General features: G+C 40.2%; 1 protein-coding gene across 3 annotated transcripts in view; it reads left to right on the plus strand.

Moving 5' to 3' along the window:
* SMG6 (SMG6 nonsense mediated mRNA decay factor) overlaps positions 1-13,109 on the plus strand; it is a 225,743-nt gene that overhangs the window by 44,921 nt on the left and 167,713 nt on the right. For all 3 annotated transcript variants that reach the window (XM_024565177.3, XM_053911107.1, XM_024565176.3), the window contains exon 9: positions 6,769-6,830. In XM_024565177.3, the coding sequence (XP_024420945.2) occupies positions 6,769-6,830 (62 nt within the window). The remainder of the gene's footprint in view (positions 1-6,768; positions 6,831-13,109) is intronic.

The raw sequence follows: 13,109 nt of genomic DNA on the forward strand, positions 1-13,109 counted from the left end.
TGACCTTTGGGCCATAGTTTGCTGACTCACAATCTAGCTATTATTTTCCCAAGTCTGGCTGTTTTTTCAGAATTACCTAGAGACCTTTTCTTTTAAAGATTTTATTCATTTATTTTTAGAGAGAGGGAAAGAGAGGGAGAGAAACATCAATGTGTGGTTGTCTCTCATACACCCCCCACCAGGGACCATGTCCACAACCCAGGCATGTGCCCCGACCAGGAATCGAACCAGTGACCCTCCAGTTTGCAGGCCTACACTCACTCCACTGAGCCACACCAGCCAGGCACTGGGAGACCTTTTCAAAATGCTGATGTGCAGTCCCCTTCTCCCGCTCGATGAAGATTTTGCTTCTGTAGGACTGGGGAATCTGTATTTTTTACCAAAGCTCTTGTGATGCTCAGACACTCAGAGTTATAGAATCACCAGTACTGATCTCATTCAACCTTTTCATTTTATAGTTGAATAAACAGCTTTAGAAAGATGAGGTGAACTTGGGGTAGGGAACATACAATATAATATACAGATAATGTATTATATAATTGTACACCTGAAACCTACATAATTTTATTAACCAATGTCACTCCAATAAATTCAATGTAAAGAATGATGTGCTGACTTGCCAATAATTATATAGCAAATAAATGGTATAACCAGGATTTGAACCCCGATCTTCGACTCTTAAGATCAGTAGTCTTTGTTTATACCATTTTGTCCTACTACCATTTTGGTCTACTCTCTCCCTTCAAATGAATGAGCAATAAATACAGAACGATTACAAAATTGTGGTTCCTTTTTTTATACCTAGTGCCAATTTTCCTCCTGAGAGCCTGCTGGGTATTCTAAGCTCGGCTGTCCCTCTGCTTGCTTGCTGGGTTTTCTGGAGCTGACTGCTGATTTGACATTTAGCCCAATTTCCCTCCAGTCTGCTGGCTTTAAGTAGGAGAGATAATGAAATAATAGCCAGAAAATTGCTTTGAAGTAAGACTTTGTTGAGCCAGCACTAAGCTGCAGTGTGAGGGTGAAAGCCATTGTTTCAAGGGGTGCATTAGTTGAAAGAGGTGGTTTTAAGAGGCACGTTTTACACTTGAATTCACATGGCTCAGATCCAGTTGTCTAAGGAGGACATCTCAACCTGGAACTTGTGCTTAATTAGAGCTAATTGAGCTGTCATCCTGCCCAGAACAATTCAAGGGTGGAGAAACTAAAGGTGAGGAGTAATCACCATTCCTGCTTTACCTCAGGCTCGGTGTGGCTCTTTATATCCTAGAAAGTTCTAATGAATAATTTTTATCTTTACCAGGTGATTATTGCATTACTGACTTAGGGATGGAGTTCCCACATTTTGTGTGCCAGGCTGCCCCCCCCCTCCTTCTTTATCATCTCCGTAGATCTCCCCTCTCACAAAGACTTGCCTTGGCTGAGGGATAGTTACAGTAAGGGAAACACAGTGCCCCCTGGCACCTTCATAGCCCTCAGGCCTTGTCTTAGGTTTCGGAGAATAAATGGGGAGTTGGCAAGTTGGTGTGTTATTTGTTAATCTTTTGTTTTTGGACTGTAAGTTCCTTGGCATTTGGGACCCTGTCTTGCTGGTTTGCTCTTGACTGTGCCTGGCATAGGAGCATGATGGAGGTGAATAGCATAGCCTCTGTGCTCACACTCTCCTTTACCCTGTGATCTGCTCAGTGCTTTAGGGAGATGATAAATGGGCTTTGAATGCATGCTCTGAAAGTCCCAGACATTTACTAATAGGTACCATTGAAATTTGGTCTCCACCTATGTTGTCTCATATCTAAGAGGATAGAGCCCACTTTTAAAAACACAACAAAGTTTTTTTAAAAATATTTGTTATATTAAAGTAGAAACATTCCCGACAGATAAATTAATGATAATTTATGCTCCCCAAAACACTTTAAAAATGCACATTAGAATTCCTTTTAATACTGAGTGTTCTTACTATCTTTAAAATGATTTACTTTTTAGAAATTTAGCTTTACACACAACTATTTAGAAGCAGGAACAACTATTTAGGAATGGAAATTGGGCCTATTTCAGAATCTTCTCCTCTTGTGTTGTATTTTTGCCTCTGAACAGCTTCTTTCCCTTCTTTGCTAAGAGTTCACAAAGCACTTATGCAGTTTCGAGTGATAATTACCAGGCCTTGCATAAAACATTTACTCTTCAAAATGCTTTAATTTGTATTATTTATTTTTGTCCTTTCAGCTCTGAGTTAGTTAATGGCAGTGGTAGAAATTACATTTTACAGTTGAGGAACAACCCAAATCATTTTACTTAAAACCCTGTAGTTAATGGCAGGACAGACACCATTGTGAGTGTCTAGAGACTTAGCCATCCAACTGCTGCCATTAGTGTTTCTTTGGGTCTTTGCTTTCAGATTGTATAAAAGCCTCAGGAGTCCATCCATAGTGACTTGGGTTTGGACTTGAAATAAAGAGTTAGGAGCCCTTTAATAATTACAACACTGTCTCTCAGGGCTATACCTAAGAAGCATTTTTAATTTCTGGTGAACAGTGTGTAAATGTGCAAGAAAGATCTGGAGGCAGATAGTCTCATCATTTGAGGAGTAACATTTCTTTCTCTACCTGAATGAGACCATCTGAGTGTATTGTTAAAAAACAAAAAGGTGCAAAAATGAAAGTCAGTCCATGGTGTATTGGAGAGGGAGGAAGCTCAAACTAAGACTTTTCTTACTATGGACTTAGTGTCAGTTAGGTTCTCCAAAAGTTCTGCCTTAGTACTAGCCAACTGCATATTGTTACGTGTACAGTGTTGCTTAGGCCCATAGCCATCAATGTGTAACAAGCCTACTATCTCACTATGACATGCCTTATTACCTCTTTCTAGAATGCATCTACGTTTTTAACTCCTTTCCTACTTGAAGTGTTATTGGTGATAATAAGAAACTACAGCCCTGGCTGGTGTGGCTCAGTGGATTGAGTGCCCACCTGCGAACCCAAGGGTCACTGATTCAATTCCCAGTCAGGGCACATGCCTGGGTTTCCAGCCAGGTAAGCAGTAGAGGGTATGTGAGAGGCAGCCACACATTGATGTTTCTCTCCCTCCTTTCCCCTTTCTCTAAAAATAAATACATAAAATCTTTTTTTTTTTTTAATATTTTTTTAGTGTAACTGCCAAAGCAAAAAAAAAAAACAAAGAAAGAAAGAAAAGAAACTGCAGTTGACTTTTTAGCAATGTGGGGATCAGGCTCTGGTGACCAGTCAAAAATCCAAAATCCACGTATAACTTTATTTTTTAGATTTTTAATTTTTATTTTTTTATTTTTAGAGAGGGGAAAGGAGGGAGAAAGAGATGGAGAGAAACATCAATGTGTGGTTGCCTCTTGCCCGCTCCCTGCTGGGGACTTGGCTTGCAACCCAGGCATGTGCCCTGACTGGGAATCGAACCAGTGACCCTTGGGTTTGCAGGCTGGTGTTCAATCCACTGAGCCACACCAGCAAGGGCCCACATAAAATTTTTGACTCCTCAAAAACTTAACTACTAAATAGCCTACTGTTGACCTGAAGCCTTACCAAGAACATTAAACAGTCGATGAATACCTATTTTGCATGTTATATGTATTAGTACTCTATTGTTACAATAAAGTAACCTAGAAAAAAGTTATTAAGAAAAACAAGGATGAAAAAAATACATGTATAGAATTTAATGAAAAAAAATCTGTGTATAAATGAACGTGTGCAAATCAAACCCTTATTTTTGAAGGGTCAACTATGTGTTTAGGGTAACAGATACTTTCAGACTAAAAACAAAGCATTGGTTCTCATTAACTAAGATCAGGGAGAATGTTGTATTTTTGCCTCTAGTTTGAAAACTTGCCAAAGATTCCCTTTATTCTTACTGGTAGAATACACATAGTACATTGAAATCCACTTTCTACACATACAGTAAAATACAGTAATGGCAAGTGCAAATTCAGGTAATTAAGTGGGCTTCATTTATTGTCCTAGGGAAGGATCTTTGGGAAGTATAGATAGATTCAGAAACCTCTTGTTGCTCTCATTTTACTGCAGGAGGCATTGTGGGTCTCACAGTATGAGTTTCCTACCTAATAGTTAAGGAAAACTTAAACGTAAAAGTGAACTGCTTTTTCGTTTGCTCCTATTTTCTCATCAGCCCTTCATGAATAAAGCTCACCAGTTCTCCTCCTGAGATAGATGCAGTATAAGGGAAAGAGAACTTTTTGGTATCAGAGGATCTGGGTTCAAGTTCTAATTCTGCTATTTACTGTTTAAGTTGCTTAAATTTCTGAGTTGCCTTGTGGCTTGGGGGATGGTAATTGCCTTGAATGAAATGGGTTAATTGTTTTGTTTCTACCAAAGTACCTGTATATGTAAATATAACTAACTATAAAGGATTTCTCCTGGTAATGGAGGAGTTAACCAGTTTATGATCGACAGCTGTGGGAAAAGGGATACTTGAGTTAAAATAGGAATCGAGAATGTATACATATTTTACTTTATTCATTCATTCATTTTCAGAGAGGGGGGAAGGGAGGGAGAAAGAGAGAGAGAGAAATATCGATTGGTTGCCTCTCACACGAGCCCCAGTGGTGTTGAGGGGTGGGCAGGGAACCTGCAATCCAGGCATGTGCCCTGACCAGGAATCGAACCAGTGACCCTTGACTTTGTGGGGCAATGCCCAACCAACTGAGCCACTCCAGCTAGGACTTACCTTTTAATTTTGAAATAATTTCATACTTGTAGAAAAGTTGTAAGAATAATACAGAGAACTCCCATATAGTCTTTACCCAGATTCTCCAGTTGTTAACATTTTACTACTTGTTTTATCATTCATTGGGAGAGAATGTTCAGCTAACAATTGAGTGTTTACAACAGGTCAAGCATGCTTTTACTTGCCTTATCTCATGTACCAACATATTAATATATGGGTACTGTTATCTCCATGTGTAGAAAGAAAAGTTTAGCGAGGTTAGATCAGTTACCTGAGATCCCGCAGCAGGTAAGTGGCAGAGATTTGATAGGAAAGTCTGGTTTTCACCACTTTCCTCTGCTAGTAAATCTAGAGACTTACATTCTGCCCCAGGTTTTGCGGCTAATGGTGATACAACCATTTGCAATTTATTTTTGCAGCAGTTTTTCATCATTTCCGTCTGTTCATGGAACTCAGTGTCCACGGCCCTGACCCACTTCACTGTAGAGAGAGGTTCCCTTCAATGAAGTATCCTGAGCTTTTAAACTACATAGCTCAGTGTTTGATATAGTATTGCTGACTAAATGTAATTCATTTACGCAAAAATAAAGATTGGCGCTTATATGTAGAATTTGCTCTTGAAGTCATTGGTGGGGTGAGAATGCACTTCTTTTCCCACACCTAGCTTCCATATGACATAGATAGAATGACCATAACTTGGTTGATACTCTGTTTTGCAAGGAAATAAACCAGAAGAATTTGTCCTGTTGGGCAGAGTACCCAGGGTGCTGGACTGTTTCTTGCCCTAACCATCCCCCTGAGATCAAGATTCTTGACTTTTCTTGTCTGGCTTGTCTGAGCATATTGCTTCTAGGAGACCAGGGAAGATGACAACAGGGTTGGATTTTTTATTGTCTCCACTTTTTTGGAGTTGATTCCCCACCCCCCCACCCTTGTTTTGTTTAGAGGAATCTCCCCTCATAGCAGCAGGTTTTAATAGCAGCACGTTTTCTAGAACATTGAACTGGGATTGTAAATTTGTTAGCTCATGGGCCAGATGTGGCTGGCATGTTTGTGCTTTAGGTTTGCCTAATGTTAAGATTTTTTTTTTTCATTAGTAGCCAACATTTAAAAGCCAGAGGATTTCACATAAAACCCCAGCTTTCAGCTGTTCTTAAAAAAAAAAAATAAAAAGGAAAGAAATGATAGTACAGGGTCCACAAAAAACAACTGGAGTGGACAGACCATTGCTTGCTACTGTCACCACCAGCCTATTTCAAACCTGGCCCCTTGTAGACACTTGAATTTTTTGCTCCAGACCTTGAACCTGAAATTTAGTCCTAAAAGATGAAGAAGTATAGTCCTGGCTAGGTGACTTAGTTGGTTGGAGCATCATCCCATACACCAAAAATGTTGTGGGGTCATCCCCCATCAGGGCACATACCTAGGTTGTGAGATTGATCCCCAGTCAGGGCACTTATGGGAGGCAACCGGTGAATATTTCTCACATCTATGTCTCTCCCCCTACCCCTACTCTCCCTCTCTCCCCTCTCTCCCTCTAAAATTAATAAACGTATCCTCAGGTGAGGATTAAAAAAAAAAGATGGAGAAATATAATTTGATGAACTAGTTAGTTTACCAAAGAATAATACTGTTTTGTTGGTTAGATAGAAAAATAGATCATAAATAAGATTAGGGACTTATCCAAAATCTGTATTATCCTTGTCCTTGTCAGTTTCCATCGTTATGGGGCAAGGGTGGCTCCTAGATCTCAGAGCTAGCTGCAGGCATCTTTCTTTCTACTCAGTGTAGTTTGGATTCAGCGCTTCATTCCCTTCACACAGCGCTGCCAGCAGAGGGTGCTGTCTGCTCACCGAGCTTGCTGTCATTTGGCTCAGTTGAGCAGCAGCTGTTGGGCATATGCCCTGGGTCTGTGTGAGAGTTTGGGCATGTCCATTTGGTTCCCATCCCTAGTGCCCACCCCTTAGACCCTGGCCAGGTTATTGTGTCACTAGGGACTCTGTTCAGTAACAGGAAACTGGGGAAAGTTTAATTGTTTTCTCCTCTCTTTTTCCCATGCAGCTGAACAAAAGGTTCATCCTCAGTTTTCTCCATGCCCATGGGAAGCTGTTTACCCGGATTGGGTAAGTGTGCAGGATGTTTATTTTATTTTCCTACATTACAAGTCATTTTGGAATTTAATATTGTTAGCAACTAGACTGTGTTTGTAACTGAGGGCACAGGGTGTGAATTCTTAGAGGCCTCCACCTTCTCTTCCCTTCACTCACTCTCCTACTTTGCTCATGAGTTTTGGGAAATACTACTCTCCACCCCTGTCTCTTCTTTACCTTTACAAAAGCCCCCTTTAAACACAGTCTTTTCTCAACCCCCATTCCTTATCCCTCTGGGTTTCTCTTTCCTCTGCCTTCCAGCTCAGCCCCTAGTGAGCTCTTCAAGGAAGTCGTGCGCATTTCCTGGGCACAACTGTCAGTGGTCCTCCTTAGTGAGAATACTGTCCACTCATTTTCCCTTAAAGAGAAGAGTAACATTTTTTCCCTCCAACATTTTCTCTTCTTCCTGAACCATACCTGTTTCTTCTGTGCTGAGGTTCCTGTGCCATATCACTGATCTCAGTAAATGCTAAGGCTTTGCTGTGGTTTCACCATGTCTCGTGGATTTACATACAAATCTCATGCAAAAACCCTGTTACTTCACCCATTAAATCCCTGGACGGATATCAAGTTTTGAGTGTTCCTTTGGTGGATCAGTTTTTCTTCACTGTGTAAAAAAAGTGATCCTAAAAGCCTGACTGATGCCCGCCCACTAGAGCAGAGGTGTGCTCAGTGCCTCTCTGGAAGAGGAGTAGGTGGCGGTGCTCTCATACATCTCTTCCGCATTTTAATATTGTCTGAACTGGAGGTTTTGTTGTGAGCTACCCTTTGAGGTGATTTGTTTTGGATTATAGATCCTACTGTTGCTGTCAGTGTTTCCCTTTCACTTTCTGTCATAACCTTGTAAGTTTATCTGTAATGCTCTAGAAGTTTTCCATAGTAGGAGAGACTGAAAGACTTTGTCCAGCTTTGAAGAAACATTTTTTATGAATGGTGAACTAGAAAGTGTGCCTATTACATATTCATTTGTCATCGACTTGGTCAAGACGGAGGGACAGTGACAGCCATCACAAGGGTAGTCTTAATTTAAATAATTTGGAGTGCTGCCAGTAGATGTGTCTCTATTAGTAGAAATAAGTGTGAGGTAATTCACTTAGGAAAAGTAACTAGGTGCATCAGTAGCTCACCTCTCACTATCTCCCCCACCCCCAGGTAAGCTCTGTTCTGACAAGAGCTTTTGCCTTAATGCCTGTCATGTAGTGTAGATGCTCAGTAAGTATTTGTTGTATAAATGAGTGACTTGTTACAGAAATGGATAGACCGAAAAGCTGGAGAGAAGGAACTAGTATTCTAGTAGGTAATAGTAGACTCAGGCCAATCATTAGTAAGTTATGTAAGCTGCAGTTACAAGTGAGCAAAATGATAACAATATCACTTTATAAAATACCACATCATAGCAAGGAATACTATTGTGCTGCACTTAACATAGCTACTATGGTTCTTTATATCTTTATCACCTTTTTTAGTTTTCATTTTTAAAATCTTTCTTTCCCTAACTCCTTTTTCACTCATTTTTCTCCTGTTTTCCTATGTTTGTTCTTTAAATTTTCATGTACCTTGTTGCTTTCAGTCAGGATTTCTCAACCTCTGTACTATTGATATTTTGAGCCTTATAATTTCTTTGTTGTAGGGAGCTGTCCTGTGCATTGTAGGATGTTTGACAGCATCCCAGGCTTCTACCCACTGCATGCCAGTACCATCACTCCCCTCCCTCCAGTTGGGACAATTAAAATCTCCAGACATTGCCAAATGTTCTTGGTGGGTGGGGGGTGGTTGCAAAATTGCTCCTGGTTGAGAACCACTGCTTTGGGTGTGTGTTAGGTCTTTTAGAGACTTTTGGGACTAAAGAAGGTATAGATCTTGGTCCAGAATGTAGGATATTTAGGATATATATTTTTATCAAGTTAGGGCATTAGTATTTTTCCCCCTCTTTTAAAATTCTCACATTTAGATATATATTTTTTGGAGGAGGCTTAGGAAAGAACCATAATAATGGTTAAAAAGCTAGAAAATGATTGCTGAGAGAGAAAAATTAATCTTAAAAAAGTTAAGGTAAAAAATGTTTATTTAAAGACAGCTGTGGGTTCTCCTAACTGTGTTTAACTATAAAAGTTATAACCAGAGAGTTTTGATTTCTGTGGGACAACAGCAAGAGAAAATAGGCTTATGTTGCAGCTGGAGAGATTTGGGTTAGGTGTAAGAAAATTTCACACAGGGATATGTTCAGGAATTTTCTTCTTTGGAAGCCTTTAAAAAAGAATAGATTATCTAATTTGTCAGAGGTGGTTTGCTGTGGTCCCGATTATTTTTCAGTATCTCTTCCATTCCTGCATATCAGATATTCTGTTGGCAAATGATAAGGCCAGTCTAGCTTCACCTTCATTAAAAATGAGTTATAGCAGTGTTCACACAAGGAAAACGTGTGTAAATTCTAGGCACTCCAGCCCCTTGATGAGTATTCCTCCAATACTCTCCTGGAGGTAAAAGAGAATTTTGCCCCATATTTATTCTGGAAGGCAGAAACAGCAATAACTTTCCTGTTTAAAAAAAAAAGTATAGACGTCTGTAAGACTAGAAAAGCAGTGAGTCCAAGCCACACACAACAACATGGATTGTTGCCTAATTACTAAGAAGATGTGAAATGTGGGAGGCGTTGAAAACGAATTAAGAGTGAGGAGATTGTAATGGGGAGCAGCTGAAGACACATCCACTGTCCCGCCTGTCTTTTGAGAAAAGCCCCATCGTTGCTCTCCAGTCTTTGTATTCTCTATGCCCAGCATTCCAGATTGCATCAGCGTGTGCTGGAATGCCTACTGTGTGCAACACGAGTTTCTTTACTCTCAGCATCCAGTGAAAAAGATGTTTAGAGTGTTAGATGGAATCACGTGCCAGAAAGAGTTTGTTTTTCACCACTGACTAGTTACAAGACCTGGAGAGTGAACAAGTCAAAGCCTCTGTGGGCTTCGGTTTCCTTATCAGTAGTTTAAATAGATGATATCCAAGGCCCACTCCAGTCCTTAATGTTCTGTAGCACTGTAATTTCTGCCTCTTATTTCTACCCTTGTCACATGGCTTCGTTTTGTTTTTGTTTTTTGATACTGGGTTGCCTTTGTCTTAATCAGTTTTTAAAAATTAAGGAGTTGAGAAGAGTTATGAAGCCTGATTCTTGTCTGAAGACAATGTTGTCTAGCTCAGCTCTGTTCCTTAGCATCTGAGAGGTTGGGTCCTGCCCCGTTAGTCACTGTCTGAGTCACTCCTGGGTTTAAGTCCCAGTGTTGTCTGAAAAACTGGTTTTTTAAAACTGCCATTCAAATGAGACAAGGTGTCTCTAGAGATCATTTTGGAAAGCAGACCCTTAAGTCAGTGAAACACATATCCCGAAAATGATTGTATCTTCTGCAGTTTTAAAGGACTGGACAGAATTCTCTTAGGCTTAGGAAGAGGAATCCGCCAGGGGTGCCAAGTGGCTTCTGACAGACACTTGCTTTCCTAGTGAGAGGCAACAGATCAGAACTGCGCTTGGCCTCTGCTGAGGGAGGTCGAAGAGCCGGCAGCCCGTAGACTTTTCATTTGTGATAAATAGAATAATTTTGCTTCCCATTATCATCTTGGTTAAAGTTACCAGTTTAGTTTTTACTTGCTTGCCTAGTCATGCTGTTTGTACAGCTTCAAGATCGCTTGGAATTCAAAGACTGATATATTTATTTTGGTCTTTGAATTGTTAAAAATATTATATTTGTATTTTGATTTACTTTTAAAAAAATAAATGTTTTATATAGAAACCCATAGTATGCATCGTAGAAGAAATCTTTTTATTGTATACTGTGCTTATTGTAAAATACTTTAAAAACCCAAGAAAAAGAAGAAATAAAAAATTACCCATATTCTCATTATCCAGAGATAACTGTCTGCTCTTGGCACTTGATGTATATTTTTATCTTTTTTTCTATACATCACACACATTTATTTTTAAAATATGCATTAAAAGGGTCCACATTAAACTACTTTGAAACTTTTCATCTAATATATGTTAAACTTTACCCACATGATTAAAAAATCTAATACAACTTTTTAAAAATAGAATTCAATTTTACAGATGTGCCTTCTTAATCACCTGCTATTATTGAACATTTTAGGCTGCTTCCAATTTTTTGCTGATACAAATTACCATCTTTTTATGCTTTCTCTCCTCCTCTGCTGCTAGTGCTATTGCTGCTTCTTGGCCAAAGTAGTCATTACATAAGTAATATATAAAATCTCCTTATTAAAATGTAGCATTACAGCTAAGGCTGCATTTCTCTCAACTCTCTCTCAACCCCTGTGCTCTCCAGAGATAATAACCAGACATCCAGTTGTGTATTCTTCCAGACCTTTTTACTGCATTTACATATTTACGTATGTATCCATAATGATGATAATTTTATTTTGTGGGGGGTTTTCTAAACATAAATTGTATTCTGTCATTGTCTCTGTTTTACTATAATTTTTATTCTATAATATGGATTGTAACAAAGAGAAAGATGTACAACTACTTAAGAGGTAGTTTGAGGCCAAAATCAGATAGCACTTTAGGTACAAAATTGGGGATCAAAAGTCGCATTATTGAGCTCGGAGGAAGTCTTTCATCTGTTCATCCCGTGGTTACTGCCCGACAAAGCTGATTTTGTCTGAGTAGATCCATCTTCCCTCCTATCTCAGAATTGAAGTTACTCTAACTTATATCCTTATGCATTTGATTTTTTTTCTTTTTTTGATGTCGAACTAGTTGAAAGGCAAAGGGAAGAATTTAAAAAAAGAAACAACTTTAAGAAAAAGATGTGGACGTTTGTCCTGGTGCTCTTTTCAGCCCCCAGTCTAACCTAGGGAGCGCTAATGGGCACTTCAATTCCCGTCCCGGGGAAGAGGTTTCCTCAGACACAGCTTCCAAGCAGTGGACTGTCCCACGTGACACTCTGTCCTGTCCTGTGTTGGCTCTCTACCGCCTTTCAACACAGAGACACATGGCTCTGAAACTTGCCCAGTGTGACTGCTTTTCAAGCAGAGTGAACTCTGCTGTTCTCTTAATGAGAAGTGCTAACCCCCCTCCCCACCTCCGACCAGAAAGAGTGCTGCACAGTGTCAGGATTTAAAATGAAACCTTTGTTACAGCCCATGGGGAAAATGGATCCAGTCCAGCTCCAGGCATATCACTCTGCCATTCCAAACCTACCAAGAGTTTTAATGGTTCTGAAACATTTTAGAGAAATAAGAAAAAAAGAGGGATTTTTTTGGTGGTGGTGGTGGTTGTGTGTGGGGGGGGGTATTTTCTTGCAGGGGCTGGAGCACTTAAAATGGCATATGGGGATGGGCAGCAAATGCATGGCATGTTTTGTGCCAATGAAAATGAAGAGAAGGGAACTGGAATATAAACTGTAATTGACCCATAGCTGTGGCATGATTTCTGGGTACCAGAAGGTCAGTAATAAGAGTGTCTATCCAGGGGCAAGGAATGAAGATTGCCAAGATGCCAGAAAGCTCTGGAATTTGCTAACCTGGGGAGGGTACTAAGTGGGGAAAGGGTCAGGTTTGGGTTAAACTAGAAGTACCTTTGTCTAGGACTTGAAACTGTTTTTGCCTTTTTGAGAAGGATTCCCTTTCCTGTGGCTTTTCAGAAGCTGTATATTAATCCAGCCTGAAGCTCTTCCTTACCCTATCACCCTGTGCACTATAAGCAGTTTGTTTGTTTTTTTTGATGGGGGGAGGGCTCGAGAATGGGTAAAAGATACTTTGCTGACCGTGAATTGTTCAGCTCAGCCCTGAGGCCCAATGTGCCTGGTTTCTCTGTATAGTACCAAGTTTGAATTTGCTTTTTATTCCTGAGTACTTCAGCTGTGGTTTGTTGCTATTGCCAAAGGAGCTCCAGGCATGCACCACTGTTTGGAATCCAGTGGCCACATTTGGCAAGCAGTGGTTTGAATGACCTCTCTTTAGGAGCCCTAGGTCACTGGCTGGATTTCTACCTCCCTACATTACAGGCTCTTCCTGTATTGGGAGTGGCAGTTGGCCAGGGCATTATATTTCCACTGGCCTGAGAACATACAGACCTTGACGAGCAGAGTCTTGTGAGAGCAAGGAGGGCAGCAACACAGGAAAGGCTGATACAGATCATTGGGGTCCTAGGTCTGAGGATTCTTCAAAGGGAAATTTGGGGTCCTTAGGCAGAGCAATTAGTGTCATAGTACCTAAGAAGATGGCAAGAGAACTATTTCTGGT

Source organism: Desmodus rotundus, chromosome 9, assembly GCF_022682495.2.
Source record: "Desmodus rotundus isolate HL8 chromosome 9, HLdesRot8A.1, whole genome shotgun sequence".
Classification (NCBI taxonomy): Eukaryota; Metazoa; Chordata; class Mammalia; order Chiroptera; family Phyllostomidae; genus Desmodus; species Desmodus rotundus.